This window comes from Mustelus asterias, chromosome 23, assembly GCF_964213995.1.
Source record: "Mustelus asterias chromosome 23, sMusAst1.hap1.1, whole genome shotgun sequence".
In the NCBI taxonomy this organism is placed as follows: Eukaryota; Metazoa; Chordata; class Chondrichthyes; order Carcharhiniformes; family Triakidae; genus Mustelus; species Mustelus asterias.
The window spans coordinates 45,319,945-45,332,445 of NC_135823.1; the positions used below are offsets into that span (position 1 = coordinate 45,319,945).

At 47.1% G+C, this 12,501-nt stretch overlaps 1 protein-coding gene across 1 annotated transcript in view; it reads left to right on the forward strand.

Annotated features, from left to right (window-relative positions):
* LOC144510432 (protein disulfide-isomerase-like) overlaps positions 1 to 12,501 on the forward strand; it is a 48,950-nt gene that overhangs the window by 5,603 nt on the left and 30,846 nt on the right. Inside the window, exon 3 of the mRNA XM_078239880.1 lies at positions 11,530 to 11,736. Coding sequence (XP_078096006.1) covers positions 11,530 to 11,736 — 207 coding nt within the window. The remainder of the gene's footprint in view (positions 1 to 11,529; positions 11,737 to 12,501) is intronic.

Sequence of the window (12,501 nt, forward strand, 5' to 3'; positions counted from 1 at the left end):
CCAACTTTTTGGTGGCCTTTTGGTGGTTTCTGAAACATTCCCAATCCCCAGACTTGCTTTTATTCTTTGTAACCTAAACCTCTTCTTTTAATCCAGTATTATCCTTAACTTCCTGAGTAAGCCACAGATGGATCTTCCTTGTTGAGTTTTTGATTTTTAATGGAATGTATTTTTTGGTGAACATTTTGAACTTTATTCATGACCGTACTTTTTTTTAGTCTATTTATCCAATCAAGCTTAGCCATGTCTCCCCCATGCCGATGCAATCGGCTTTGTTTGAATTTAAGATTATTTTTTGTGATTAGAGTATGGTGCTTTCAAATTTAACAATTCAGTTGTATTATGGTCACGCGCTCCTCACAAATCTTTTACTATGAGGTTACTAATTAACCCTGCCTCATTACACAATACAAGACCTAAAATAGCTTTAACTCTTGTTGGTTCTGTAACATAATGCTGCAGGAAACAACCATGAAATCATTATAAAATACATCTTCTAGACTATCCTTACCAATTTGGTTGTTCCGGTCTATTTGAAGAATAAAGTCCTACATAATTATTATATTGACTTTGTTACACATCCCAATAATTTGTTGTTAATACTTTGTCCAACAGATGAGGCCTTTAAGTGGCTACTTAAGGGCCTCAATTGACATCTCACTGTTACGTGACCTATAACCAACTCAACACCAGTGTTTTATGACTCTTGCTATTCCTACCCTGAACCCATACTGATTATACTGCATGAGCTTCTGAGCCAAGATCCTTTCTCACTGATGACCTTATGTCTCCCTATGCAACTGGTGCTACCTCATTCTGACATTCTGTCTGTCTTTTTGAAATATTGTGTACTCTGGAATATTTATTTTGCAACCTTGGTCACCATGTAACCATGTCTATAGTGGCAATTAAATCAAACCCGTTTATCTTTATTTGTGTCACCTGTGTCCATCTATCTTACTGGGGATGTTTCACGTATTCAGATAAAGAACCTATAATTTCATTTTGTTACTCTAATTTCCTGCATGGACCTTACTTACCAATGTACAGTTACTGTTAAACTCTCTACAATCACCCTGCCCCACTCTGCTTGATTTTTATCTGCATCACCACACCATTCAGCTGCCTTGATCATTCTCTTTTGATTTCTAAATCTCTCTTCACACGAACGATACCTGTTAGTTCAAAACCCTATCCTCAGCCCTGGTTATACAATTCGCTGGGACACCGGTCCCAGACCAGTTTTAGTGAAGCCTATGCCAGCGGAACAGCTCCCTCTTTCCTGAGTACCAGTAGCAGTGTGCCACGTGTCAAAAACCTCTTCTTAGTACACTACTCTTTTGCCACGTGTTTAATTCTGTATCTGATTGACTCTATGCCAGTTGATTTCACCACACTTTCAGGAAGTCCAGTCCAGCTTGTAACAACTTACTATAGATGCAGATTCCTGTCTCTTTTTCAATATATTCCTTTGCCAGCTATCTTTAACCAGTGTCCTTTGTTACCAACCCTTCCACCAGTGGACACAGCTTCAATCTATTTACTCTGTAAATACCCCTCATAAAATTGAACACCTATATTAAAATTGCCTTTAACCAACTTGACCCAATTGCTCATGAAGCTCAACATTTAATATTATGTTGAGGTAGAGCAGAATTTTGGATTCAGATTCTGGTTTGGAAACATTGGGCAGAATTTAATGGTTGTGTGGTGGTGGCTCCATCAACCAGCTAGTCAGCGAGTGGCAATCCCGCTATTGCCATTTCTGGGTGTCCCACCAGGATTAAACCCACTGGTCACTGCCGGGGTTCCCAGCTCCACCAGGGGCAATTCCCCACTGCACGCCCTGGTGCGGGGCAGATATCCCAAATCTGAGAATGAACAATCAGAGGCCCTGCAGCTCTCCAATATTAACAGCGCACTAGAAGCTGTGGCCACTGCTGATACTGCAGGAGGCCTGAGGGTAGAGATCATCGCTGGAACTCCTGGCATGAGGTGGGTAGGGTGGGATTGCAGGGGCCAGTCAGGGAGGCCCCAGCAAGTTTGGGGGATGTCATTGTGAAAGTCAGGAGGTGTCTTTCACCGGGTCACTCCCTTGTCACCGGTGGATCCCTCTCTTGTGAACAAGATTTCTGAGAAGGAGGGATCCCCCCACCCAGGCCACAGGCATTCTCGCCAGAATTCACCTGATAGTTTGTCCACGTGTGTGGTGGTGGGATGAGGCTTTTATGTGGCCGCTTAAGGGCCTCAATTGACATCCAGATAGGAAGGCAGTCCTTGATACCTTCCACCTCAGATTTAATTATAGAGTCATAGAGGTTTACAGCATGGAAACAGGCCCTTTGACCCAACTTGTCCATGCCGCCCTTTTTTTTTAAACCTCTAAGCTAATCCCAATTGCCCGCATTTGGCCCATATCCCTCTATACCCATTTTATCCATGTAACTGTCCAAATGCTTTTTAAAGGACAAAATTGTACCTGCCTCGACTACTACCTCTGGCAGCTTGTTCCAAACACTGACCACCCTCTGTGTGAAAAAATTGCCCCTCTGGACACTTTTGTATCTCTTCCCTCTCACCTTAAACCTATGCCCTCTAGTTTTAGACTCCCCTAACTTTGGGAAAAGATATTGACTATCTAGTTGATCTATGCCCCTCATTATTTTATAGACCTCAGCCTACTACGTTCCAGAGATAAAAGGCCCAGTCTATCCAGCCTCTTCTTAAAACTCCCAAACCACCAAGTCCCGGTAGCATCCTAGTAAATCTTTTCTGTGGGCAATAGGAAAGGCGATAGGGTCTTCACCTCCCCACATATTATACCGATTCCCCACTCCCACCCGGGGACAGGGAGTGGGGGCGAGGGGGTGGAGGGTGGTAATTAAATTCTGTCTATTATTTATTCTTACCGTAGATGGATTGTCCCTCAATCTGTAATTGCTGACAGTGTCTGAAATGTTGTGAATTCTGTGCAGTCCAATCCAACACCAATTCCATACAACTCGAATTATCAACATCGCATAATCATACCTAAACCACCAAAAACGCGTTCATTTCCTTTTCAGGAGGGGGACGAGCAGCCAAGCTATTCCCTGAAAGCTGATGGTTCATTTAACTATGCGATTGAAGCTTGCATAGCTCACACCTTTTCTTCATGTTGGGCGCAGTGGAAGAGCAGAGGGATACCTGAGGAGCAGAGAGAGAGTGTCCGCTGTTTTACCTTTCCGCCCACAGTCACTGAATTTTTGCAGCACTGGCCTTCAAACCTGCGGCTGAGAAATAAATACTCAGGAGGGGACCTGAATTTCCAGAAGCAGGGGTTTTACATAGGATCCTACAGTGCAGAAGTAGGCCATTCGGACCATCGAGTCTGCACCAACCAAAATCCCACCCAAGCCCTATTCCCGTAGCCCCACATATTTACCCGAGCTAGTCCCCCTGACACTAAGGGGCAATTTAGCATGGCCAATCAACCTAACCCGCACATCTTTGGACTGTGGGAGGAAACCGGAGCACCCGGAGGAAACTCACGCTGACACAGGGAGAAAGTGCAAACTCTGCTGTCTGAACCAAATGAACAGAGTGGGAATGGAGGGATACAAAAGAGTGGTCTAGTTTGGACCAGGGAGCGGCGCGGGCTAATTGTTCCTTGTTTCTCGTTTCAAGGCTTCATTCTATGATCATCTTGCTGGTGCCAGTACAGAGCGAGACTGCGGATAGTTGGGAACCTGTCTCGGGGGCAGGGAATTCATATGGTGTTCGTGGAAGTGGAAATGAATAGGGTTGGGAAGCATTTTCCGATCAGGGCCATTGTGATCTCCTGGACTCGTTTCGATCGCCTCAGGGGGTCGGAGAGGAATTTCCCAGATTTTTTTTCCCCATATTGGCCCTGGGGTTTTCACTCTGGGTTTTCGCCTCTCCCTGGAGATCACATGGTCTGGAATGGGGGGGTGGGGGTGAGTTAATAGGTTGTGGTGAACAAAGCATCGTGTCTGTGAGGGACAGCTCGGTGGATAGGATTGGTATGTAGATAGGCTGGAAAATTGGGCGGGGATCCTGGATTCAGGATTCAATCCTGGACCGGGGAGCGGCGCGGGCTTGGAGGGCCGAAGGGCCTGTTCCTGTGCTGTATTGTTCTTTGTTCTTTGTTCTTTGTTCCACACAGACAGTGACCCAAGGCAGGAATCGAACCCGGGTCCCTGGCGCTGTGAGGCACTGTGCCACTGTGCCGCCTGATCAGAACCTTTTTCTGGGGTGATTGTGGCTCAGTGGCTGAGGTTTAGGTTTTGGGCCAGTTGGATTCCTCTGGTCTTGGGAAGTCCATCACTTAAAAGGGAATGAGGACTGCTGGATCTGGGAGATGTATACTTTTCCAGCACCACTGTGTACCAGGACGAGGAGGAATGTTCCCTGCTCAACACCCACAAGCTGAGGGAAACACCATTCTTACAGTTTCCTGAATGCAAAACAGCCACCCTCACCCCCATTGCTTCTCTGTATATATCGGGTCGGTACCATCTCCAGCCACTTGATTTGAATGACCTTTTTGATAGGTTTACTGTCACAGACACCCAACTCCATTCCCTCTTTCATTCATTAAGAAGGGCTGGCATGGTAGAACCTTTCAAATCTTTTCTCTGCCTCATGTTTATGTTCACACTGTGGCTGCCTCATAGAAACATAGAAACTAGAAGCCACAGTAGGCCATTCAGCCCTTCGAGCCTGCTCCGCCATTCATTTTGATCTTGGCTGATCATCAAATTCAATATCCTGATCCTGCCTTCCCCCCCATATCTCCCGTTAACCCCAATATCTCATTTCTTCTTGAAATCACACAATGTTTTGGCCTTAGCTTCTTTCTGTGGTAGTGAATTCCACACATTCACCACCCTCTGGGTGAAGAAATTTCTCCTCACCCCAGTTCTAAAAGGTTTGCCCCTTATTCTCAAACTATGACCCCTAGTTCTGAACTCCCCCATCATTGGGAACATTGGGGGTGATTCTCTCAAAAAGATTCGAAGTGTTGAATTATTGTGAAAACTGGAGTAAATCATGCTGGGTTTTTTTCAGTGGGCGTTGAGAGAAGAATCTCCCACACTCTGAGCACTGCTGAGTGCACAAGCAGAAATCATGTAAAACTTCAGTGGGCAGGGCCTACTCCCACTGGAAAGGCCAGCTGCATAGTTCTGACTGGGCCACTGTGCATGCGCCGATCTGTCAGCACCGAGATAGGCGCATGCGCAATGGCCCCTGTCTGCCGGCCTCCTGATTGCCGGCCAGCTCAATCACTGGCCAACCCTGCGGCCCCCCATCACCGGCCCTCCGCACCCTCCATGGCCTGTTCACTGCCGCCCCCCCCCCATCCCAAACATGCCCGGGCCCAGTCTTGAACCCCTCCCCCCCCCGCAGCCCCAATCTCCTGCACGCCCTCATTACCCCCTCCCCCACAACAGTCCTGACCGCCCTCCCCCTGCAGCTCCAACCCCCCCAGCAGGTTGCCCCCCCCCTCCCCAACCCGATGACCAGCCCCGATCGCTGGCATCCTTCCCTCCCCCACCATCCCGACTGCAGAGTGACAACGGGACCCCCATCCCCACCGATCGCCCCCATCAGGCTCTGCCCCCATTAGGCCCCGCCCCCTTGGCACTGCCCAATGCCCCGATTAAGCCTCACCCCCTTGGCATTGCCCATTGCCCCCCTTCCCTTCACTCCAGTGGGGTCGGGCCGCTAGCTCTGCACAAGTCGGGAGTTATAGTAATCCCCGCTAGAGTGAAACACTCATGGCGGGGGGTGGGAGAGACGCCAGCGGGCTTGGAGTCTTTAGTCCCGGGCCCGCTAATGCCATTTAAAACAGATGCAAATGAAGGGCTGCATATATAATGCAATTCCGTGCCTATTTCCAGACACCCAGCGCGGATTGCGCTAATCCGGCGCCACCGAAATCTTGCGGCGCGCTGCGTTAAAAATCAGCACAGCAGGGTGGGAGATTCACCCCCATTCTTTCTGAATCTGTCTTGTCTAACCCTGTTAGAATTTTATAAGTTTCTGTGAGATCCCCGCTCACTCATCTAAACTCCAGTGAATACAATCCCAACTGATTTTGTCTCTCCTGATATGACAGACCTGCCATCTGAGGAATCAGCCTGGTAAGCCTTCGCTGTCCTCCCTCTATAACAAGGACATCCTTCCTCAGATAAGGACACCAAAGCTGCACACAGTACTCCAGGTGTGGCCTCACCAACGCCCTGTTGAATTGCAGCAAAACATCCCTATCCCTATACTCATGTCCTCTCACTATGAAGGCATTTGCCTCCTTTACTGCCTGCTTTACCTGCGTGCTTATTTTCAGTGGCTGATGCATGAGGACACGAAGGTCTCACTGAGTATCCACCTCTCTCAATTTACACCCATTCAAGTAACAATCTGTCTTCTTATTATTGCTACCAAAGTGGATAACTTCACATTTATCCACATTATACTGCATCTGCCATGCATACGCCCACACATTCAGCCTGTCCACATCTTGTTGAAGTATCTCTGCATCCTCCTCACAGCTCACCCTCCCACCCAGCTTTGTATCATCTCCAAATTTAGAGATAATACGTTTCATTCCCTCTTCCAAATCATGAATATTCAGGAGACACAAAACTGGCAGGACTTGCAGATAGTGAGGAACATTGTCAGAGGCTACAGAAGGATATAGATAGGCTGGAAATTTGGGCAAGGAAATGGCAGATGGAGTTCAATCCTGATAAATGCGAAGTGATGCATTTTGGTGGGAATAATGTAGGGAGGAGCTACACGATAAATGGAAGAACCATAAAGGGTGTAGAGACGCAGAGGGACATGGGTGTGCAAGTCCACAGATCTTTGAAGGTGACGTCACAGGTGGAGAAGGTGGTGAAGAAGGCATATGGCATGCTTGCCTTTATAGGACGGGGCATAGAGTATAAGAGTTGGGGTCTGATGTTGCAGATGTATAGAACGTTGGTTCGGCCGCATTTGGAATACTGCGTCCAGTTCTGGTCGCCACACTACCAGAAGGACGTGGAGGCTTTGGAGAGAGTACAGAGGAGGTTTACCAGGATGTTGCCTGGTATGGAGGGGCTTGGTTATGAGGAGAGATTGGGGAAACTGGGGTTGTTCTCCTTGGAAAGACGGAGGATGAGGGGAGACTTAATAGAGGTGTATAAAATTATGAAAGGCATAGATAGGGTGAACGGTGGGAAGCTTTTCCCCGGGTCGGTGGTGACGTTCACGAGGGGTCATAGGTTCAAGGTGAAGTGGGGGAGGTTTAACACAGATATCAGAAGGACATATTTTACACAGAGGGTCGTGGGGGCCTGGAATGTGTTGCCGGGCAAGGTGGTGGAGGCGGACACACTGGGAACGTTTAAGACTTATCTAGACAGCTATATGAACGGAGTGGGAATGGAGGGATACAAAAGAGTGGTCTAGTTTGGACCAGGGAGCGGCGCGGGCTAATTGTTCTTTGTTTCTCGTTTCAAGGCTTCATTCTATGATCATCTTGCTGGTGCCAGTACAGAGCAAGACTGCGGATAGTTGGGAACCTGTCTCGGGGGCAGGGAATTCATATGGTGTTCGTGGAAGTGGAAATGAATAGGGTTGGGAAGCATTTTCCGATCAGGGCCAGTGTGATCTCCTGGACTCGTTTCGATCGCCTCAGGGGGTCGGAGAGGAATTTCCCAGATTTTTTTTCTCCATATTGGCCCTGGGGTTTTCACTCTGGGTTTTCGCCTCTCCCTGGAGATCACATGGTCTGGAATGGGGGGTGGGGGTGAGTTAATAGGTTGTGATGAACGAAGCATCGTAGCTGTGAGGGACAGCTCGGTGGATAGGATATTAGTATGTAGATAGGCTGGAAAATTGGGCGGGGATCCTGGATTCAGGATTCAATCCTGGACCGGGGAGCGGCGCGGGCTTGGAGGGCCGAAGGGCCTGTTCCTGTGCTGTATTGTTCTTTGTTCTTTGTTCTTGTTCTTTGAATATACAATGTGAACAGTTGGGGTCCTAGCACAGATCCCTGCAGAACCTCACTAGTCACTGTTTCAGTTAGATATGTTTGTGAAGTGTTTCAAAAACAGTTATGAGACCTTCAGTCAATGAAGAGTCATCAACCTGAAGCATCAGATTTTTCTTTTTACAGATGTTGCCTGACCTGCTAAGTATTTTCAGCATTTTCTGTTTTATTTCAACAAATGCTGCCTTCATGTTGAGACAAAATACTCCCATCTTGTAATAGAGTATTAGAATTTTGCCACAAAAAGAGGCATGTTGTTGAAGCTTTTCATCTTGCACTCATCAGGACAAATGCAAGAATGACATATTTTAAACAATCACAACAATTTATACTACAGGAGAAAAAGGTGCTAACATGTTGGCAAGTCGAATCTGGAGGATTGCCAGTGTGAAAGCAATGGGAAACAATAGACTCCCCAAGCTTTGGGTCATTTAGAAAAGATGCAAATCCTGAATGTATTCCTTTTGTTTGCAGGGAGCAGGTCCCAATTTATGAATCGATGTTGCTTCTAGTAAGTGTAAATGAGCCATATTACAAGATCAATGGATTATCTTAAATGGATTATTAGTGTAGCTATTAGCACACTCATGATTGTTTAGTTAGTACTGCCCAATCATGAAATCACATCTAACAGTCGGCATTTTTTGTTTGGGTTCTGCATTGTGGACTGGTTGAGTAGAGCCTGTACTCTGCCTATTGTGAACAACATGCTGTTTGACTCGATCAACCAATCACTGGGACATACAGCTTACGTACCTGGCATCACACTGGCACTTAAATTCATTTACCATGTTACCCTATTGTGTGATAGGCAGAATGTCATTTTAGAGTGTCAACAGCATCCTGTTGGTGGAAAATATCACTTGCCTCGCCACTGCATAGTAGCAGTGTGAAGTGGCTTGCTTAACCTGTTGCTCAAATATTTGAGATCCCTTGGAGGGGGATTCACTGGCCCCGTTCACCAATAGCAGGAATCCAGATTGCATACTGAATTGGGCGTCGGGGCTAAAAACAGGTTTACTGCCGAGCATGAAGGCATTCGGGATTCACCAAGCCCACCCTGCTGGCCCCGATCAGGTTTGTGCCCATAATGGGTGGAAACCCAATAATGATGTAAAACCCCTCATTGACATATCATTAACGGGCTGACCAGCCCATTCAGCGGCCACCTGCTATTCACCTGCCTCCTCAGCGGGAACTGCACCGGGTGGGATTTGGTGTAGGTCATGACCCCCAATGTGGACCTGGTGTGTAGGTGGTAGGTGAAGGTGGTAGGTGCAGAGTCATGTGCCCCTCTGCTGCTGCCAGGCTGCAGAGGGAGGTTCCCCCAAGAGTCCTGGAGTTGAGTGGTCTTGGGCACTAGCAGCTGTAAGCAATTTCAACCCAGCTAAGCTTTTCATTCCCTCTTCCGTATAAACATTGTGGTTTACAATGGGGGTACTTGAGATGCATTCATGCATGAAGAGAAAGGTAAATAAACACAGTTAACTGCATGCTGAGGAGAAACCATTAATCTGTCAATCAAATGAGAGTTCAAATTACTGGACACAATGGTTTTGAGAGGCTCAGAGACCTCCAATAAATGCTATGTTAAAACAATGGGACTGAGTGAACAGCTGTGGAGATGGTAATTCCCACCATCCCACCCCACCCCAACCCCCATAGTGACAGTGAGTGTCTTCTGACAGTCAGAGGACTTGAAAGGGACCTTCTCACACCTGCAGCTTCCTAGACAGAGAAGGGGGAATCCCTTCAGCTGAATGGAGTGCCTCAGTGATCTGGAATCCTTCCGTCTGTCCAGGGGGCAAGGTGATTAAAGTGACCAGGGAATGTGAATGGTTTTAGAGGACAGAGACAAACTGAACAATACCTTTCCCAGAGTTAGAAGGGGCAGCCCACCCATAAGAGCCCCATCATGGGGGAGGGTGCTGAGGTCAACCCCTTGCCCCCAGCCCAAGCTCACCCAACCCCCAAGACACCTAGGGTACCTGCCGCCTGCAGCCTGGCAGTGGCAGAGGGGGACATGGCATTGGATCTTAAATCCTTTACCCCCTTGGGGTCCAAGGTGCCAAGCCAGGGGGACAGAGATAAGGTGCCAGGAGCGGGGCCAGGCACTGCCTAGGAGTGGGGCCTGAAGGAGGGCCCGAGTGGGACTCTGAGGAGGAGAGGGGGGTTTTGAGAGAGGAGGATATGTTTGAGGGGCATTCTGAGGGGCGTGCTGAGGGGTATCTGAGGGGGTCTGAGGGAGTGGGGGGGATAAAGGGGAAAGGGGGCTGAGGGGAGCACTGGGTTGGGTCCCACTCATGCCTGCGTGATGTGAGGGAGGCACTGGGGGAGGTGCGTGACCTGTTATTTCAGTGGTGAGGGAAGGACAGTGCTCCCTTGTCAATGTGGGGGGGGGATCACAGTTTGGTTTTTGGGAGGAGGACCTGTCTGCGAATGAGGAGATTGGAGCACCCTTTATAACCAGCGCCCCAATCTTTGAAAGGCGGGGCTGGCTGGCGTGATTCCCGACATGCATTCATTTGCATATTTTGGGTGGTGAATCCCGCCTGACAGATGCTGCCAGTACCAACAGGAAACATTCCGATTTTCCCATTGGCGCGGGCACTTAGTTGCAATTTGGGAGAATCCAGGCTCTTGACTTGCAGGGTAATTTGATTAATTGATTAATTGATTCATGGCAGACTGGTGCAGATTAATTCTCCTGTGATATAACTTGTGATGATGTGAGATTTGCCATCCTTGCATTTGCCTTGATGAAAGCAAGACAAGAAGAAGAATCGGCAACATGTTTCTCTATTCAGCTACACGCTCGCATTTCCTTTGGCCTGAAGCTTTTTGCATCCATATCTGGATCAGGAAGGGCCGGAGTCATGATTCCAGCACAACTCAAAGTGACCATTGCTAAAGAGTTGTCAGAATGAGAGGAGCTGTGAATATTTCTCACAAATAAAGCAAAATCATGCGCACCAGAGTAAGGGAAACACAGAAATCTTTTCAAGTTGTAATTCAGAAAAATCATAAAGATAAAAGAGTTGGTATAAGTTTTGGAAGGACTTGCTGACATTCTGACTAAGTCATTATCCTTTATCTTGACACAGACATACAATTCTTTCATAAGGGATAAGAGGGGAACTGTGTGCATGTGCAGCAATCACTGTAACCTCATTATTGCCTTCACTGAGGAAACTCAAGCTGCCTGAGCTTTGATCAAATAGACCGACCTATCTGCAAAGAGAATATGCAATGATTTGCTGAGAAATTCTCCCAGAGAATTCAATCAAATGGACCTTTTGCAGCGACTGAATTAATTTTTAAAAAGAATAATTAATATGCGCAAGAAGAAATCCTGTTTGGAGTTCTGGATATCACGCAATGTATCAGGGAAACGTTGAGAATTAATGCAGCATATTTGGTTTTACAGCAAAATGGGGAAATATTGGGCTATAATATTCATTCTTTCACGTTCTTGCCTCCTGTTGCAGTTGCCCCCTTGTCTGGGAATTCACTCGCTTTGCTGGGAGAATTTGAGAAGGCAGCGAAACTGCTCGAGAATGAGAAAAATCAAGTGAAACTCGGCAAGGTTGATGTCTCGGAAGAAAAGGATCTTACGAAAGAGTTTGACTCTCAAGATTATCCATTTCTGAAATTTTTCATAAAAGGAGACAGGATAAACCCCCTGAACTGTACAGGTTGCAATTGTTGAAAAAAAACACAACTCTCACACATTCCTCTGGCGAGCTCTCTCTCCGTGTACATGTTGTGCTAATTAACAGAAAGCTCTCAGTATTAAACTACGATGTTTGTTCTTGTTCACCCCACCAAGACAAAGGAAAAGGAGGCTTGTTTCTATGCGGCACCTTATTGCATTCAAAGTCACACCTTTTTTGAAGTGTACTTACTGGGGTGAAGGAGGCAAACGTGCCAGTTTACTCAGAGCAAGCTCCCAAAAACAGCAACTTAAAAGTTAAATAATTCTATGCTTTCAAAAATTTAAAGTTTATTTATTAGTGTCACAAGTAGGCTTACGTTCACACTGCAATGAAGTTACTGTGAAAATTCCCCAGTCGCCATACTCCAGCACCTGTTCGGGCTCACCAGGACAATTTTAGCATGGCCAACGCACCAAACCAGCACGTCTTTCAGACTGTGGGAAGAAACCTGAGTACTCGGGGGAAACCCACACAGACATGGGGAGAACGTGCAGACTCCGCACAGGCAGTGACCCAAGCCAGGAATCGAACCCAGTTCCCTGCCACTGTGAAACAGCAGTGCTAACCACTGTGCCAGCCTGCCACTTTTGGGTGGTGTTAGTGGAACATGACAAGCTGGCAATGAGCAATAACTGCTCTTCATTGAACAGTGCAGTGGAATCTGTTACATACACCATAACAGTTTTACTGTCTAATCCAAAAATGGAGATATTATACTGAATTATTGTATAGATTGAGAATAAA